This window comes from Lepus europaeus, chromosome 7 (assembly GCF_033115175.1).
Source record: "Lepus europaeus isolate LE1 chromosome 7, mLepTim1.pri, whole genome shotgun sequence".
Classification (NCBI taxonomy): Eukaryota; Metazoa; Chordata; class Mammalia; order Lagomorpha; family Leporidae; genus Lepus; species Lepus europaeus.
In genome coordinates this window covers 111,372,435-111,392,912 of record NC_084833.1, presented here as the reverse complement: position 1 = coordinate 111,392,912, position 20,478 = coordinate 111,372,435, and the positions used below count along the sequence as shown (strand labels likewise).

Below are 20,478 nucleotides of genomic sequence, written 5' to 3'. Positions count from 1 at the left end.
TTTATATATTTGTCAAAACTCGGCAAACTGAATTTTATTGTATGTAAATTATAGCTCAATTAAATTGATTTAACAGAAAACAGTATCCAGATTGCTGAATCTATGTGAATATGAAATAAGATAATGCAGGGGCCAGCGCTGTGGCCTAGCGGGTAAAGCCGCTGCCTGCAGTGCCAGCATCCCATCTGGACACTGGTTTGAGTCCCAGCTGCTCCACTTCCGACCCAGCTCTCTGCTATGGCCTGGGAAAGCAGTAGAAGATGGTTCAAGTCCTTGGGCCCGTGCACTCATGTGGGAGACCTGGAAGAAGCTCCTGGCTCCTGGCTTTGGATCGCCGCGGCTCCAGCTGTTGTGGCCATTTGGGGAGTGAACCAGTGGATGGAAGACCTCTCTCCCTCTCTCACTGCCTCTCCTTCTCTCTCTGTGTGTGTAACTCTGAGTTTCAAATAAATAAATAAATCTTTTTTTAAAAAAAAGAAATAAGATAATGCAAATATCTTTCCTCACACCAAACATCTGATGAAAATTAGTTATCACATTAGCTTCTCCAGGCATGGGAACTTAACAGATGTGGTACAATTTATAATGCACTTACATTGCTTTCACAGCTGGAGTTTTTTTAGACCTTAACTTGAAGTATAAGACCAGCAAAGCAATGCCTCCATATGTAGCCAGTACACAATTCATTCTTCCCGTGAGAGTGTAAGAGTTGAAATATTTTTTAATACCAGTGAACTGGAATTGAGCATCAGTTTCTGGACCTGCCATGATTTCAATCAAAGCCTCAAATTCCGCAGCCGACGTCCTTCAACACACACAGAACCCTGTGCCCAGCCGCAAATACATGATTCCAAATACATGATTCTTAAAATGTATAGAAGGCATTGGACCTTCTGGTAAATGTTTTCTTAAGCTGTTATCTAATAGTTGAAACTGTTTGCTAAGTTTTCATGTGATATTGCTATTGTCAGCAAGCGATCTAGGACTTGCTCCCTCATTTCTCTATTCTAAGCCCAACTTGTTCTTTCATTTCTCTATTCTCTTCAAGGTAGGAAACTAATTCTATTATGAAGGAATCTGTAGGACGCATAATTTACTCTTTAGACCTTATAAAATAGATGGCTAACATTTTTCTGTAATAGCATAGCCAAAATAAGAGCTTAAATTATAATCTCATAGCTAGATTTACTTCGCCATCAGTGAAGTAAACAGTAAGTAGAAAAAACCTCCCTTCCAGACCAAAGGGAAAGAAAGTTTTAAAGTGAGAATATAATTTTTCTCATGGGCATTGTCTACCTTAGAAAAACTACTACAGAACATGCCTGTGACTATAGACTTGTAGTTTAGGCCACCAAAGATTAGAGATGGAACTTGGGCACTCCCTTGACTTGCATCCTCTGGTCTGCTTTAACACAAACCAGGAGGAAAAGAAAGCTAGGCATCAGAAGCAATGGGTGGCAGGCCTATTAATGGCTGTTCTGTACAGTGATCTGCCCTCAAGGAGACCCAACAGGCCAGTCCACTGCAGTGGCTTTCAATGTGGTAAGCCTGGGCTTCAACAGAAGTCAGCTTGTGAAGAGCCCTGGCAGCTCTGCCAAGAGTTGGATCACTGGAAATGGACCTGCCCTGGAGTCGAAGGATGCCCAGGTCAGAGCCACAGATCTTATTGGCTCTAAGCTGAAAAGTCTTTTACTCAGCCAAGCTTCCAAAGTGACCACCACAGCTGAGGGGACGGCCAAGTAGGGTCTGCAATATTGCAGGCAGAACTGTAAATTTCTTGTTAGAGATGCCACCTACCTTTACCTGGCCAGCTCTCCTCCCAGACCAGCTAAGTAATGAAAGTCAACAGGGTGCCTTCCCCCAGGAGGTTCACACCTCCCTTAGGATGTACTCTATGTGAAGAGATAGATAGGTCTGGGCCTCTTAACTTACAAGGCCTAAAGCCCACCAGATTATTATCAAACCCCTTCTGTCAGGTTGCCTCTCAATCAGAAAACTTAATTGTAGCTTAGACAGCACCTTTCTTAGCTCCTCTAATAATGACTCTGCCCTTTGTTCTAGACCCTGTCTAGCGCACTTGGGCCTCATTCCTTTGTAATCATAACCTCTACTCTACCACCACTGGCTCTACTCCCAACCTGTGTGTACTGATGGTCCTCTTCCCCACTTAATGCTGTATAATTGTTCAGAATTTCTCTACAGACAAACCCCTCTACCTACAAAAGATGAGTGACTTTTCTCCCATTCTTGGCTGGAATCAGCTTTAAGCCACATCCATCAAACTGTCCCCACAAGGGTCCAGAGACACCCCCCACACACACACATTTCCTCTCCTCTATGAAATCCTTTCTTTACCTGGTTAATGCCACTCTTAGGATCATTGGTTACTATTCTCACCCTGTCTTTTTTTTTTTTTTTTTTTTTTTTTTTGAGACAGGCAGAGTGGATAGTGAGAGAGAGAGAGACAGAGAGAAAGGTCTTCCTTTTTGCCGTTGGTTCACCCTCCAATGGCTGCTGCGGCCGGCGCATCGTGCTGATCCGAAGCCAGGAGCCAGGTACTTCTCCTGGTCTCCCATGCGGGTGCAGGGTCCAAGGACTTGGGCCATCCTCCACTGCCTTCCCAGGCCATAGCAGAGAGCTGGCCTGGAAGAGGGGCAACCGGGATAGAATCCGGCACCCCAACCGGGACTAGAACCCAGGGTGCCGGCGCCGTAAGGTGGAGGATTAGCCTGTTAAGCCACGGTGCCGGCCTCACCCTGTCTTTTATACTACAGTGTCTAAGTGTTTACAGCAGGTTATAATGGAACAAAGGCCTTCAACAACCAGGCAGTCAACCAAATGCTGCTACAAGGATATACTCGGCTTCCCACCTAGGAGACAGTGGCCTGAGACATCGCCCCATGCCAGCAAAAAGTACCTCATCGCCCCATGTCAGCAGGAAGTAGCTCTAAAGACAGATCATCGTCCCTCTACCCCTCCTGGACTTTTTTGGGACTAATGTAATCCCATACAACTCCTGCTTTATAAAAAACAAAAGGGGAGAATGTTAAGAAACTGGGGCAGTTTTAGCCAGGTGGCCGCATGGCCCAGCTACCTGAGCCAGGCTCCACCCCCATCCTAATGTGATTCGCTGCTCCTGCTTCCCTGCCCACCCTCAGGCAAAGTTTTAAAAAAGGGCCCGTTCCTGAACACGGGCTCTCTCAGCTCTTCCCTCCTGCTCTCTTGGTTCTTCTCTCTTGGCCCTTCTCTCCTGCGCTCTCTTGGTCTCTCTTGGCTCCTCTCCTCTCTCTTCTCTCTCCTCTCTGCTCTCTCCTCTCTCTTAGCTCCTCTCCTCTCTGTTTCTCTCTTATACTCTCTTTCTCTCTCTTTCCCTTCGCAACCCCTTCACTCCAGTCTGTTGGGTGTTCCCCAATAAACCCTTTCCCTTAAAGAAAAAAAAAAAAAAAAGAGGAAGGTATCTTTCTCTGAAAGGAGGAGAGAACTTCCACTTTGACTATGACCTTGTCTAAATATGATCAGCGTCGGTGAACTCAGAAGGCTTCCATAGCCTTGGCAACTCATGACAGGAGCCTAGGGTGGTTACTGGCGCCATAAACTAGAGTGTCAATTTGTTGGGTCAACAACAGGAGTCACTGTGCACTTGCTCTTCATGTGGGATCTCTGTCCTTAATGTGCTATACATTGTGATTTAATGCTATAACTAGTACTCAAACAGTATGTTTCACTTTGTGTTTCTGTGTGGTGCAAACTGTTGAAATCTTTACTTAATATATACTAAATTGATCTTCTGTACATAAAGAGAATTGAAAATGAAGCTTGATGTGAATGGTAGGGGAGAGAGAGCGGGAGAGGGGAGGGTTGCGGGTGGGAGGGAAGTTATTGGGGGGGGGGCATTGTAATCCATAAGGTGTACACTGGAAATTTATATTCATTAAATAAAAGTTAAAAAAAAAAAAAAGAAAATTAGCTGGCGCCTCGGCTCACTAGGCTAATCTTCCGCCTTGCGGCGCTGGCACACCGGGTTCTAGTCCCGGTCCGGGCACCGATCCTGTCCCAGTTGCCCCTCTTCCAGGCCAGCTCTCTGCTGTGGCCAGGGAGTGCAGTGGAGGATGGCCCAAGTCCTTGGGCCCTGCACCCCATGGGAGACCAGGAGAAGCACCTGGCTCCTGCCATTGGATCAGCGTGGTGCGCCGGCTGCAGCGCGCCTACTGCGGCGGCCATTGGAGGGTGAACCAATGGCAAAAGGAAGACCTTTCTCTCTGTCTCTCTCTCACTCTCCACTCTGCCTGTCAAAAAAATTTTTTTAAAAAAAAGAAAATTAGTTATCACAGATAATGGACAAAGTTTCCATTTTTTTCCCCTATCTAAAGTAAAGAAAAATGCACAAAACCCTCCAGCAGGATACTGGGCAGACATTTCTGAACCAACCACCTTCTCTGCAGGCACTGAGCTGTTCTTGCAGACCATGAAGCATCACCCCTGGGGTCAAAGTCAGACAGGGATCTCTGGATCTTTCACACTTGGGGGGCAACTATCCAGTTTATGGTATTCTGTTACACATGGGCACTGAAAAAAGTTCATGGAAAATGGAATTAAAAGATAAGTCAATTTTGGTGCCAAAAAAAATTGAAATCTGCATAGAAGGGGTATTCAAAAAGTGTATGGAACGGCATATCATGAAAAGACTCTGCATGAATTTCCCTGAACTTTTTAAGAAAGATTTATTTATTTAAAAGACAGAATGACAGACAAATAGAGATCTTCCATCCACTGGTTCATTCCTCAAGTGGCTGCAAAAGCCAAGTCTGGCAAAGGAAGAAAGTGGACCAGAAGTGGAGCAGCCAAGACTCAAACCAGCACTCTGATATGGGATGCCATCGTTGCAGCCATTAGCTTACCTGCTGCACCACAGCCCCAGCCTCCCTGCCCTGAACTTTTCAAAGTACATTCACACAATATGAAAAGGAGTATGCCAGGGACAAGGCAGACACACAGCAACCAGGAGAAAGAGTTGCTACTAAGTCATGAGCATACTTAGCCTGCTGCTCAGCATATGGAAGATGCTCAAAAATTATTTGAGAAAAGAGCATAAAGGAGAAAAGCAAAGAACAGAGGTAGGGATAGAGAAGAAAAGGGTAGGAAAGCTAAGAAATACTACAGGACTGACCCCAAATGAAAGATCACAGCGGGTTGCATTTGCAGCCTTGGGGAGGACACTTCGTGATGCCAAGGGTAGTGACCATTCTATCTGGAAGGAATAGACTGTATGAAAACAGGAATACATTAAAGCCTGGCTAGGTTTGAAAAACACAAAATGGCATCACCGGATGGAGCAGAAGGAATACCAATGCTGATAGCAGAAGAGAAAATTATAAAAGAGAAAGCATTGCCAGTATTAAAAAAAAAAAAAAAAAAAGAACAGAACGATGTCCTTATTCTGAACTGGTAGGCAAACCATAATTCCTGGCTTTCTCAAGACGGTATTAATTTACATCTCTAGTTCATGCATAATTGCTAACAATATCCTGTTTCATTCTCAAAATTGCTCTGGTTTGGATAATAAATTATATGATCATCATAGCAACGAGAAACCTTTAAGTTCTTTTTAAAAAATCGGAGGGCAAAAGGGTAGGATAGGGATGATCTTATCAGGGCTGTGTTTTACCAAGGCTTACCAAGCAGCTGTATGGACTTTGTACCACAAAGGAGAAGAAACGGGAGGAGATGAGAAGATCATCCAGAAGTTAAGCAAAGGTAAAAGCCTCCGGTGAAGGTGCCGACCAAACCTGGTAGGCAGGCAGCAGGATATCCTCAGAGATCCCCACTTACTGGTATCAACCCTTCAGTATACTCAATAGGGCCAATGTGTGCAACCAATAGGATATTACAGAAATACGCAGTGTGAGCTCTGAGGCAAGCTCCAAAGAAACCAATCTCCTCCTCCTCCTCCCCTCCTCTTCCCCCCTCCTCTTGCCCCCCTCCACTTCCTTCCCTCCCCCTCCTCCTCCTCCCCTCTCCTCCTCCTCCTCCCCCCTCCTCCCCTCCTCCTCCTATCCCCTCCTCCCCTTCCTCCCCCCCCTCCTCCCCTCCCCTCCTCCCCTTCCTCCCCTCCTCCTCCCCTCCCCTCCCCCTCCCCTTCTCCTCCTCCTCTCCTCTTCCTCCCCTCCCTCCTCCCCTCCCCTTCCTCCCCTCCCCTTCTCCCCCTCCCCCTCCTCCTCCCCTCCCCCTTCCCCTTCCCCTTCCCTCCTCCCCCTCCTCCTCCCCTCCTCTTCCTCCCCTCCCCCTTCCCTCCTCCTCCCCTCCCCTCCTCCTCCCCCCTCCCCTCCCCCTCCTTCTCCTCCTTTTCCTCCCCTCCCCTCCCGCTTCCTTCCTCCTCCTCCTCCTCCTCCTCCCCTCCTCCTCCCCTCAGTGGAAGATGGCCCAAGTGTTTTGGCCCCTGCACCCACATGCGAGACCTGGAGGAAGCTCCTGGCTCCTGGCTTCGGATCAGCCCAGCTCTGGCCATTGTGGCCATTTGAGGAGTGAAACAGGGATGGAAGACCTCGCTCTCTGTTTCTTCCTCTCTCTGGAACTCTCCCTCTCATATCAATAAATACAGCTTTTTAAAAAAAATAAAATAAAATACACCAGTGTGACTAATGATCTTCATGTCCTTTCTAACATCCAAATTAAATGATTCCATCAATCACAGAGCAGGGTTTAGAAATTACCACCTTATCTGGAGGACTCCCCGTGTCTCTGACCTCATCTTGTTCAACAATCATATCAATGACTGAGCTGAAGACACAAAAGGCATCCTTGTCAAAGCCAAAGATGACATTAAACTCAGAAAGGAAGCAATCACAGTGATTGAAGCAAAATGCCTACAAATCTTGAAATCCTGAAACAATGAGCCAAATATAACTAGATTAAATGTAATACAGACTCATAAACAGCCTGTGAAGTTATGAAAACTCATCTTTGGACCGCAAGAGCATGACAGGAGTAATATTAGTCAACAGTATGATTATTAGTATGGCTACTAATTACTATCTTTGATTTATTAGATTCATGAGTTTATTCAACAATCACCCAAGCACTGTACTAAGCATTAGGGCTGATGACTAAGATACAAACTTGGGCCACATTTATGAATGACCAAACCTAGAGTTAAGGAAGGAGAGAATTTCATTTTCATTTTTGCTTAGTCAGACTACATTTGAATAACAACAAGGTTATTATAGGTTCCACAGCTTTATAGACAGATCAGTGTTTGTTCTGAGGAGAGTTGCCACAATGGATGTGGAACTCAAAATACAGTAACCTTTATTGAGTGGCTTCCCTGTGTCCCGTTCCGAGATGGGATAGGCAGGGAGAAGAGAGGACTGCTTAGGATGGAATCTTGCCAAGCACCAGTGCATAAAGGACAAGTAGAGGAAGAGACTGCAAAGGAGGCTGAGTCGGAATGTCGTCAGAAGTAGAAGAAAACCACGAACGCTAAGTGTATTTCTAAGATCAAAGATGGCTACTTGTCTTTCCTTTTCCAATCTCTTCTTCTACTCCTGCTACCTCGCTCAGGCCCACCTACATGGGTCATCTGGTTGCCCCTAAACTACATCACACTTCCTCCTAACTCCGGGCCGTTGTCTTTGCTCTACCTGCTGACTGGCATGCTCTTCTCCTAATCCACGAGCGGTCCAGTCCCTCATTTTGAATCTCAGCTCAGATGCTACCTCCTCAGAGAGGACACTGTTGTCCACCTGAGCTAAAATAATAACCGTCTTTTTTTTTTTTTTTGACAGGCAGAGTTAGACAATGAGAGAGAGAGACAAAGAGAAAGGTCTTCCTTGCATTGGTTCACCCCCCAAATGGCCGCTTTGGCCGGCGCACCGCACTGATCCGAAGCCAGAAGCCAGGTGCCTCCTCCTGGTCTCCCATGCGGGGGCAGGGCCCAAGCACTTGGGCCATCCTCCACTGCCTTCCCGGGCCATAGCAGAGAGCTGGACTGGAAGAGGAGCAACCGGGACAGAATCCAATGCCCCGACCGGGACTAGAACCCGGGGTGCCGGCGCCGCAGGCGGAGGATTAGCCAAGTGAGCTGCCGTGCCGGCCTATAACCATCTTCTTTACCCTGACTGATTCCTCTTGTCAGCACTTATCACTACGCCCTGACATTTATGAATGGACTTGCTCCTTTGTTCATCACCCCGGCCCCATACACACATGCTGTGACTCCTGAGAACAATGACTTCACCTGCCTTTTTCACTGGTGTACCCACACTGCACAGTGCCAGGTCAGCTACATCGTCTGGACTTAAATACTCAGTAAAATAACTGGTGAAGTAAATTCAAGATGCCAAGCAGGACTTGAGTAATCCTGACCAGAACAATTTCAGTAGGCATGGACAGTCAGCAGGTAGTTGGCCTGGTAATTGAGATGCCAGAGTCTCACACTAAACTGCCTGGGCTCGGTTCCTGGCTCTGGCTCTTGAGTCCAGCTTCCAATCAATGCAGTCCCTGGTAGGTAGTGCTGATGCTGAAGTGACTGAATTCCTGCCACCCATATGGGAGACCTGGATCGCATTCCCAGCTCCTGGCTTTGGCTTGGACCAACTCCAGCCATTGCAGGCATTTAGGGGAGCAAAAGAGTGGATGGGAGCCCTTTCTGTTTCTCCATATAATAAATAAATAAGTAACTCTATATAATCAACAATTAATTGATCAAAACCAGACATGTAAGATGGGGGGGGGGGGCTGGTGCTGTGGTATAATGGATAAAGCCACCACTGCCTGCAGTACTGGCATCCATATGGGCGCTGGTTCGAGTCCCGGCGGCTCCACTTCCAATCCAGCTCTCTGCAGCGCAAGCAGCAGAAGATGACCCCAGTCCTTGGGCCCCTGCACCTGCATGGGAGAACCGGAAGAAGCTCCTGGCTCCTGGCTTCAGATCAGCACAACTCTGGCCACTGCAGCCATCTGGGGAATGAACCAGCAAATGGAAGACTCTCTCTCTCTCTCTCTCGCTCTCTCTCTCTCTCTCTCTCTCTGCCTCCACCTCTCTGCAACCCTGCCTTTCAAATCAATTAATAAATCTTAAAAACAAAACAGAAAGAAAGGAGAAGGGGATGAGGCCACAACAGTCATGGTCAGAGAAAAAGCAGGGGTATAACTGCAGATAAGCTCCTAAGTAGGGGGTTAAGGAGGTGAAGGACCCCTCATTTCAGGACTCTAATTTTATTTCTTAACACAAGACTGAGGACTTATCAGCTGAGATGAAGCGAAGCAAGTGGTGGAATTGTGGCTTTGAGGAAAGCGGCATAAAGGAGGTTTGAAATAGACACTGTGCAAAAAGAACAAAGCTGCAGAGATACAGAGAGAGAAGGGGATACACACACAGAGAAACACAGAGAGCGAAAGACAGAGAGAGATCTATCTTCCATCCACTGGTCCACTCCCCAAATGGCTGCCAATGGCTGGAGTTGGGAAACTAGGAGCCAGAAGCTTCTTCCAGGTTTCCCACATCAGTGCAGGGGCCCAAGTACTTAGACCATCTTCCACTGCTTTCTCAGGCACATTAGCAGGGAGCTGGATCTGAAGTGGAGCAGCCAGGACTCGAACCAGCACCCATACGAGATGCCTGCACTTCAGGTGGAAGCTTAGCCTTCTACACTACAGCACCAGCCCCACACAGATGTTTTTAAAACCATCATGTACAAGCAGTCTTTGTAAATTTCACAGAAATGTGTATTATGAAAAACTATTCACAAATTTAAAATTTTTTGTACCAAAATAAACTTATATCTTAATTCCATTTTCTATGAACTTTAAAAATGTCCTTGTAGACTCAGCATTTGTGGGTCTGGTTATCTGAAAGAAAACATGCTGCACAGGCCTAGGCCTAACAGGGTCCTTGAGGGTGCGAGCAGACTGAAGCTTGTGTTTACACACACCAAGGGCCACACACAAAACTCTGATGACAGAGCCTGAATCCAGGAAGCAAGGAGATTCGCTCACTGCCTGCTTTGTGGAGGTGTGCGCACAGAGCAGAGACCAGGCCTGGGCGCTCTGTCCTTTGAGAAGCCTTCAAAGCCTACGCATCCAACACAAGGGTCTACATTCCCCAGAATGACCACCTTTTATTTGCCACCCCACAGCTGCCACTTCGGTGACTCTGGGCAGTTTTTCTCTTTCCTGTTTTCCTTCCAAATAGCCTGTGATGATCAACACCAGGCCTCGTGTGCATGTGTGTGGGCCTGTGTCAGCAAACACGCCGCTGTCTGCAGCATGTGGCGATGCACTGACTATGCCAAATTTAGTCCTTTTCTGAAACATTCTCTTGGGGACACCTCACATCCAAAACCATTACTCACAAAGCCAAATGACACTTCTTAGAATGCCAGCATCTTGGTATTCCACAGCTTTGCACATCCTCTTGGGAGGCTCAGAGGCTGCCTCGGGCCACTTCTACCTTTTTCATCCCACCTACTTCGTGAATGGAACCCAAACACAGAACAGCTCTGCCAAAGGACAGTCCAAGCACTTAACAGATGGTTCTGATCACGGTCCAATGGGCATTCAACAAACATGCGGTGAACTTGTTCGGTGCTCACGAGGTAGACCTGGCAGCCTTTCCGGCTTCCCTCGCACAAACTCAAGGCAGGGGCTGATGTCACCTCCCTCCATCTCCAGACGAGTCCCGCAGGGTTGAAGGATCTGAAACACACCTCTCAGCCAGTGAAAAGGGGTTCCTGTGTTGAGTGGGCTCTGGCTGCTTCCTGCTACTACCCATGAATAGCAGGCAGCAGGGACCAGGCAGCTCTCTGTTTCTTAAGACAGAAGTACTGGCTGAGTCACAGCGTGGAATTTTAGGAATCTGGGGCTAGAGGAGGTTGACTGCCTTGAAAGCACGAAGAGGAAGATTCCCCCACCCCCACCCCAGGACTGAATGCTAGGAGACACCTCTGCAAACCATACCCCAGGGATAGACTGCATTTTTGTACCAAAGACCACAGCTCAGGTCAGGCACCCCACTCCTAGAGATGCCACAGGCCTCTGACTCCAACCTGGGTGCTCCATGTATCTCTTGCTTGTGTTCCTTAGCTCCACGAATGTCTCTGAAGAGTTCCTTTATGAAACTCTCCCTCACCACCCTGTCTGAATCGGCCATCTGGGTCCAGCAAGCCCTGACAAGCCACACAATCACCTCTGTGTCAGGATCCTTCTTCATAATACGTAACCTAGTCACCCTCGTTCATTCATTTTCCCACACGCTTAAATACCACACTTAGGACCCACACAGACCAACTGTGAGGGCTTCAGATGGAAACACTGAGGCATTTCTGCAATACGAGTTCTAAAGTGAACCTTGGAGTTAAACACCAGTTCAAACTCCATACCCCAAACAATTTAAGAGATGCTTAATCATAGACCCTACTGTTCTCAGCTTCTCTTAAATCCCCCAAAGACACAACTTCTGTATTTTACTGACCTTGGTTCAGAACTGGGGAGGAATGTACTAGATCTGAAGCTACAATTAGGTCCAAGTTCAAAGCTCTTCCCAGCTCTGGTCTTGAAAGGGAGGCTAGGCAATCTTTCCGTTATGATTCATCCTCTATGATAGGAACTTAATTTAAAATATTAATTTGCTTTTCAAAAGGGTGGTGAAAGAAATGGACGTCTCAGAACTGCTACTTCCTGTCCTCACTTCTCTCAGTTCTTTGATTGATGTCACTCACTAATTCTGGGAAAGTGAAACCACCTAAGTTTTACTTTTAATGTATAGTTTCTTTCCCAGGCTCGGAGCCAGTCCTGTTAGCTGGTGATCAGAGGAAGGCTTCTGTGTCCTGGGACAGCACCTTCTTGCATGTGGCTGAGCCAGCAGTGGGTGCTGTTGCTGACACACCCCACCCCAAGTCTCCAGTCACTCTTTCTTTCTAACTGGGACCCCATACACTCCATTTGTAAGACAGCAAATTTACAATAAACCAGTAGTTTATAATTTTTTCAAGTACAATATGAGAGTCATTTTTGATCATAAAAGATAAAATAGGGCCAGTGTCGTGGTGCAGCTGGTTAGGTCACTGCCACCTGCAATGCCAGCACCCCATTCCGGAGCACCAGTTCGAGTCACGGCTGCTCCACTTCTGATACAGCTCCCTGCTAATGAACCTGGGGAGGCAGCAGAAGATGGCTCAAAGTAGTGGAGCCCCTGCCACCCATATGGGAGATCCAGATAGATTTCCGGGCTCCTGGCTTTAGTTTGGTCCAGCCCTGGCCATTGTGGTCATTTGGGGAGTAAACCAGCAGATGGAAGATATCTCTCTCTCTTCTTCCTCTCTCTCTCTGCCATCAATAAAATAAATCAACAAAATTACATAAATAAATAAAATAAATCTATTAAAAAATAGCATAGTCCCAAGAGGTGGTGGTTGTGTCAATGCACTGGGCCCAGAGGTAGTACTTTGCACATACATGGCTTCCTGGAGCGTTTGCTGTAACTCCACATTCCAACAGGAACCTTCAACACACATGTTAGAACCACTGGACTCCAGAATCCCTTCCACTTTCCACGTGTTGATGTTTTCACTTGGATGCCTACAATCTACCATTCACATAAGGACCTCGCATACAAGGTTCTCAACCTCTTCCCATCCTTGGCATGGCCCAGAGCACTACAGGGAATGACCCCAAAATTTCAGCAGCATAAGTCCTCGTTTACAGCCAGACCTGATCGCCTCCAGGATCAGAGGTCAAGTTTTTCCCATTCTGGGGCACAGATCTAACCAAAGCTGAGATCTGAATTTCAATGGCAGTCAGACTTTTCAGAGGGAAAAACTACAGATACCTTGTGGCAAGGAGGGGCCACAGCCTTGGCTCTGCTCCAGATCTTGGGAAGGTCAGTGGACACTGAAGGTCAACTACATGGTTCCCACTCAAAATACATCTTATTTCCAGAACAGCCCTAAGATTTATGTATTTATTTGAAAGGCAGAGTTACAGAGAGGCAGAAGCAGAGCCAGAGAGAGAAAGGTCTTCCATTTATTTGCTGGTTCACTCCCCAGATAGCTGTAAGGGCCGGAGCTGCGCTGATCTGAAGCCAAGAGCCAGGAGCTTCTAGGTCTCCCACCTGGGTGCAGGGGCTCAAGCACTTGGGCCATCTTCTACTGCTTTCCCAGGCCATAGCAGAGAGCTGGATCAGAAGTGGAGCAGCTGGGTCTCGAACCAGCACCCATATGGAATGTCAGCACTGCAGGCAGTGGCTTTACCCGCTAAGCCACAGCACTGGCCCCTTATTTTTATTTGAAACGTAGAGCTACAGAGATTGAGAGGGGGAGGGAGAGAAAGAGAGAGAGGAAGGGAGGGAGGGAGATACACACACACACACACACAAGTTCCCATCTGCTTGTTCACTTCCCAAATGCCAACACTGGGCCAGGCTGAAGCCAGGAAACTCCAACACTGGGCTAGGCTGAAGCCAGGAAACTGAAACTCAATCCAGGTCTCCTACATGGGTGGCAAGGACTCAAATACTTGAGCCATCACCTGCTGCCTCCCAGGGTGCACATTAGCAAGAAACCAGAATCAGACAGAGCTTGGACTCAAAATCAGGCAGTCTGACATGAGATGCAGGTATCACAAGTGGCATCTGAACCACTGCATCCAACACTTGCCCGGATGATAGCAATTTGGAACACAACTCTTCTCAGCGGGACCTGCCCCAGGACACAATGGGGATAACGGAGCTTGACACTAAGAACTGCCCTCTTCTTGTGAATACATGAGATCTGAGATTTTCTAAAGCTGCCAGACACCCTACCCAGAAGGAGCCCTCTCCTTGAGCTGCCACTCACAGGGCCACTGTCACCACCAGTTGTTCAATCCTAAGATGCATGTTCTGGGGCTCCTGAGCTGATGGAGGAGGGCTGGAGAGGGAGTGGGGAGAGGAGTAAGGGAGACACACCCAGGGCCTCCCAGAAATGAGCAAAGCTTGCTCACCTCACCTCTGTGCACGAGTTCCCTACCTCTGGCCAAGGGTTTCCATGGAAACCTCTAAGTTCTATCTATAGGAAGAGGAAGGCATTAAAAATAAGGAGCATCCTGAGGTATGTATGACTTAGCTCCAAGGAAGGCAGTCGCAGGAGGAGGGGAGAGAATAGGGCTCACACTGGAAGACGCAGAGCCAATTACCATCATGATATCTAAAACAGGTCTTGTGAAAAGCAAGCTGCCTTCAGTCACGGAATCAGGAGGGAGCAGGGTGGACAGGCAAGCCTGAAGCTACAGGAGTGTGCTAGCATGTGTCAGCAACCATGAGAACAAACGGGGACCAACAGTCACCTCCTGAAAGAACCTCAGGCCCAGGGATCCAGAGGAGAGAGGACAGGTGAGAGGAGCGCAGAGCAGGTGTTTGTGTTCAAGTGCAGGCAGACAGGAGCCTCCTGCACTCTGTCATTTAAACAACCAACCAGTCCATCGCTTGAACTTCCTGGTACGAGCACTTAAAAAATCACGACTTAAATTAATAACAGTCTCTGGTAATGTCTAATATGTCTTAGTCTTGTAAAACTGCAGTATATCGGGTCACCTACAAGAAAAACTGTTAATCTCTTTTCCTCCTAATCTTGACTTATCATGAAGTTTGAACCAGACATGAGTATCTGTGTTTTAAATGTCATGGAATTTGCTATTTTAAAAATAGACCATGAGACACATTTTATATTTTATGACAAACTAAAAGACAGCAGCTTAAAAACTCCTATTATAAAAAAAAAGGATTTGATCAGTACACGCTGTATATATGTACTTGAAACATCGCACAGTACTTCCTAAACACATATAATTATTACATGTTAATAAAACATAATCACACATTAATTCCTTTAAAAATCATGAAAGCAGAAAAGCTATACAAGAAAATAAAATGTTGGAGCCAGCTTTGTGGCATAGCAGGTAAACCCGCCACCACCTGCACCTGCCACGGCCTGCAATGCTGGCATCCCATATTGGCACCTGTTCAAGTCGCGGTTGTTCCACTTCCAATCCAGCTCCTGCTAATGAGCCTGGGAAAGCAACAGAGCTTGCCCCAAGTGCTTGGGTCCTGGAATCCATATGGAAGACCCAGATGAAGCTCCAGCCCAGCCCTGGCCATTGCAGCCATTTTGGGAATCAGCCAGAAGATGAAGATCTCTCTCCCTCTGTTTCTCTCCTCCTCCTCCTCTCTGTAATTCTGCCTTTCAAATAAATCTTTAAAAATAAAATATATTAAATGTATTTGTAAATACTTATAGGTTTAATAACTTTCAAAAATATATTAAGTAAGAAAGAAGCTGAAAAAAAAAAAAGAAAATTGATATATTTACACTGGATACCAAATACTTCCAAGAACTTGTGTAGGTAGCCTAAAAATAAAATGTTATTTATGTTCAAATAAAAAACATAGACCATGAGGATTGAAAACTTAAATGTAAATGGTAAAATTTTAAAACTCTCAGAAGAAAACATAGGCATAAATTCTTGTGACCTTTAACTAGGCAATGCTTTCTTAGATATGTCAACAAAAACATATGCAATAAAAGATAAATAATCTGTAAACCATCAAAAAAAAAAAACAACTTTGTGCTTTTAAAGACACCATCAGGAAAATGGAGAGAAAAAAAACAACCCAAAGAACTGGGGAAAGCTTTGCAAATCACATATCTGATGTGAGTCTTTATCTTGAATACATAACAAACTCTAACAACTCAGTAACAAAAAGACAAAAACCCAAATTTTAAAATGGGCAAATGATCTGAGTAGATGTTTTTTCAGAGCATGCACACACACACACATACACATATAGACACACACACATTAAAAATACTGATCATTAGTCATCAGGGAAATAAAAATAAAACCAGAATGAGAAACCACTTCACACCCACTAAGAGGGTTATAATATGAAAGGACAGATATAACAAGTGCTGGTGAGGATATGGAGACATTGGAATCCTTGCATACTACTGGTAGGAACACAGAATAGTGCAGTTGCTTTGGAAAACCGTCTATTTCTCTGTATTCCACAAGAGCTTAAGCCTAGTAACTACATGACCCAGCAATTCCAATTCCAGGTACACATCTAAGAGAAATGAAATCTATGTCTACAAGAAAACTTGTGCATGAATATTATTCATAATATTCATAATAGCCAAAAAGTAGAAAGAACCCAAAAATCCATGAGCTGATGCCTAGATGATTCAAACGTGGTCTATCCATACAATGAAACATTGCTCAGACAAAAAAGGCATGATGTACACTGACCACGCTACAATGTGGATTGAACCTTGTAAACATCGTGTTAAGGGAAAGCAGCCCAACACAAAAGACCACATATTGCATGATTCCATTTGTAAGAAATGTCCAGAAAATTCAAATCCATGAAGACAGAAAATAGGCCGATGATTGGCTAGGGCTGAGGAACTGAGGGGAAACACAGATGACTATGAATGAGTCCAGGACTCCTTTAGGGGTGAAAACACGTTCAAATATTGATTGTGGCGATGGCTGCACAACTCTGAACACACTGAAATTCCCAGATTCTACACTCTAAACCAATGATTTGTGCATCAGAGCTCAGTAAAGCTGCAATTAAGAAAAATAAACCATACAGAATTGTAACATACTGATCCTGCCTTTGTTTAAAGTGCTGGCTTTTTTCAGCATGGATTGCTTTGCATTGATTTTATTTTTAATATTCTTTTGTATTCACATATTATTTAGCCTAATTACCAAGTCTTGGGCACTTGAGTCTTTGTTCCTGAGTCAATTGCCTCACTTGCCCGCCCCAGTCCTGGCCCCCGGTAGTGGGTGTGGGAACAAAGCCCTCACGTCCCAATCCCAGACAGAGCTGTTGGCTGCTTCCTCCCACCTTCCTTTGTCTTCTCCTCTCTCTTCACCCAGAATTCCCAACTGCAAACTGCACTATGTTCTCCTAATGCCACATTGCTCCTCCTTCACACACATCTTTTTTTCTCCCACTGGCTTCATGTGTGTGTGTATAATTTTGAAAAATAAGCAAGGTTATGTAAAACTCAAAGTGAGAGACCATCCCAATTTTCCATAAACGAGAAGAAAGCATGTTCTACAATTTATAAAACAGTGAGCATGAAATGAATCTCTAGCAGAATTCTAACACTGTATTATTTCACAACACAGTTTTATGAAACATTCAGAAAGCAATGCGATTACCAATCACAGCCAGTAGCATTTTGCTAAAACCAAAGAATGTCAAATGAATCTCATGGCCTCTTTTTGGATATAGTTATTAGATTACAATAATAGATTAGGAAATTGTTAAACACAGTGTGACTCTAGATTTTACCAATGCATAAAGCAATTATCTTTGAATCAACCTAGGAACAGAATAAAGAAATGTAGGCAAAATAACTGCAGATGGGGGAAGAGCTGCAGCTATTTGATTGCTAGTACACAAGGCTGGTTTACTATAAGCCATATATATGATATATATATATATAGAGAGAGAGAGATACATATAATATACATATAGAGAATATATATAGTATATATAGAGAGATACATATAATATACATATAGAGAATATATATACTATACATATTATATATATATATATATATATATATATATAAATCAATGGAGTAAAGTAGCTGCAAAAAAAAAAAAATCCGAATTGATCTTGGGCTGCACCCTGCTCTACTCTCTTATAGACTGATTACCCAGAAGCCCGGTGCTCAGTTTGGGGGTCTCCAACTTTGAGGGGTGACAATCAATGGAAGTGTCCCTGCAGAAGCACAATCAGGCTGGAACCAGTTAGTTAGCCTACAAGTGTGAGGCTTATTACTATTTTTAAATATTTGAAACAGTCAAAAAAATTGCATCAACTCCATGTAAGCCAGAAGGACAGAGTTAAGGACAGACAACAGTAGTTATTTTAAAAATAAAAAGTCAGCTCAATGAAAAGAATGGCTCCTCTCCCCCAGCTGAGCTGTCCCACAGTCAATGGGCTGCCTTCTGGGCAGGCAGTCGCCCTTCGATGAAAGCAGTCAAATGGAAAGCCTGACTTGGATGCCGCAGATGGGAGTTAAGTAATGAGATGATGCTAGACCACATGTCTTATTGGGCCCTTTCCAGATTAAGCTACTATGAATCTGTGTTTCTTTCTTCTCTCCCTTTTAGCCTTTCACACACTCTCTGCTACTGTTGAGTGAGTATTTGGAAGATGGCCTTAAAACAACCCTTTTAACTCCCTCCCACCCCTTTAATTGCTGCTCTAGAACCTCCTTCTTCGTTGTCCCTATATTCCCTTGTTCCTCTTCAAGCTGACACAGCACAATTCTTCATGCCCTTCCCAAAAGCCCACTCTAAAACTGGACATGTGAGAAGCCTCAAAACAAAGAAAACAAAAACAAAGAGAAAGATAAAGAATGATAGAAAAGAAGACTGATCTAGGTGGCTTATTGTGTCTGTGAGGTTTGGTGTTACATTCCTACTGCTTGCTTGCCCTGGGACACATGAAGGTGTTCACTGTACTGACAGCACTGTGTTCACATGAGTTAGCCTCACAAGTATCTACACACATTGCAACCTTGCTGCAGAACACTCAATGCTCCTAACATAGCATTTATTTTCCCGGTTTTACTGGTAAGTTCTAGAGGCCAGACCATGACCGCTTTGATCTCTGCTATATTCCCAGGGAGGCATTCAGCAGGTAGTAACTAAATGAATAAAGAATTTCTCTTATGCTTCGCCCATATATTCCAGACTGACATGATACTCCTGAAAATCCCGCTTAAGACAAAGCATAAGTGCTCAGAACTCATGAGTGCTCATGTCAGAAGACACCTAGCGCAACCCCTTGCTATGGTGTGAATTTGATTTGGCCCCTGAGCTCATGTATGAGTTTAAACTTCAAAGTCCTAAGTTATTGGTACTAAGAGGGTAGAAACTTAATCCAATTACAGCATTTACAGGTGAGACCTTTAGAAAGGAATTAATATTAGATTAGATCATCAGGGCAAAGCCCCAATGATTGAATCATGGTGGCTTTAGAGGCAAGGCAGAGGTAGAGATAGAGAGATAGAGAAGATATAGATAGACAGACGAGAGACCAAAGATCAATAGAGACAGAGAGCCACACACACTCCTACCATGATGTTGTGCAATCCAACAGGGTCCTGAAAAAGAGGCTGTGCCATGTCATTTTCTCCTTGAAATTCTAGAACCTTAAGCCACAATAAACCTCTTTGCTTTTTAAAATAGCCCACATCAGGTATTTAGTTATAGCAATAAAGAGTTGACTAATATACCTCCATTTGACAAACAGAGGGCAAGTATGATGAAATACTCAACTAGGAAGCAGCAAAGCTGGGAATCAGAATCACTTCTCCTTGTTTCTGGAAGATGGACCATCTCTATGAGTTTGAAGATTTATTTATTTATTTGAGAGGTAGAGTTCCACAGAGAGGGAGGGAGAGACAGAGAGAGAGGTCTTCCATCCACTGGTTCACTCCCTAATTGGCCAAAACAGCCAGAGCTGTGCCGATCCAAAGCCAGGAGCCAGGAGCTTCTTCCAAGTCTCCCACACAAGTGCAGGGGCCCAAGCACTTGGCCATCTTCTACTGCTTTTTTTTTTTTTTTTTTTTTTTTTTTTTTTTTTTACAGCAGAGAGCTGGATCAGATGTAGAGTAGCTGGGACATGAACTGGACACAAACTCACATGGGATCATGGGATGCTGGTGCCAAAGGCAGAGGCTTAGCTTACTACACCACAGCATGGGCACCCAGAATGGTAGTTTTAATAACTATTAGCCTGTGTGTCATTCTGACCACCACACACGGGCCCCAGGTTTGTGCCTGTGTGAGAAGACGTGTAAGTAGGCTAAGGAGGGAAAAAAAGATGGAACAAGTACTGAGTATCTAATACATGCCATGCACTTTATCACACTTAGTCTGGAGCTGCCTAGAAAGGGGCAGGGCCACAGCCATTCACACAGATGTACTTGTTCAGCCAGGAGCATGTGGCTGGGGAAGGCCATGCATTTCATTCAAGTTCAGTATCTTCTGCAAGTTTTTTCTTCGGATAGCCAAGCTTCCTCCTCAAGTTCCCAGTTCAGAGCCTTCTCTATAGAGAATGGCAGGGAGTCACTGGAACTTCTTTCTAAGTGTCTAGCATCTTCCAGGTAGTCTGAATTGTTGTTGTGGATTCCTTCTGAGAGGAGGAGTGTGGTGGGGGCAAGAGGTGCGGAGTCACCACACAGACCCCGGGAGTCAGGTGAAAGCAGGCCAGAGGCGAACAGCCCACAGACTCATTTATTTCACTTGGTACAGCTGCTTATATAGCCAAGACAGCCAATCTGGTCAAGGGGAGGTCTACGCACTAACCAATCACAGCCTGTTGCCAGGCAGTTTCCGTTGCCAGGCAGTTTCCATTGCCAGGGGCCATCTTGGCATGGCCTTCTCATTCCACCACATTTCCCCCTTTTCATT

General features: G+C 45.3%; 1 protein-coding gene across 1 annotated transcript; it reads right to left on the bottom strand.

Annotated features, from left to right (window-relative positions):
- Positions 1-557: 557 nt before the first annotated feature.
- LOC133764722 (ATP synthase membrane subunit K, mitochondrial-like) lies at positions 558-834 on the bottom strand. Its single transcript, XM_062198408.1, has one exon. It carries the CDS (start codon positions 766-768, stop codon positions 592-594), a length of 177 nt encoding a protein of 58 aa, XP_062054392.1. The 5' UTR covers positions 769-834; the 3' UTR covers positions 558-591.
- Positions 835-20,478: the final 19,644 nt, after the last annotated feature.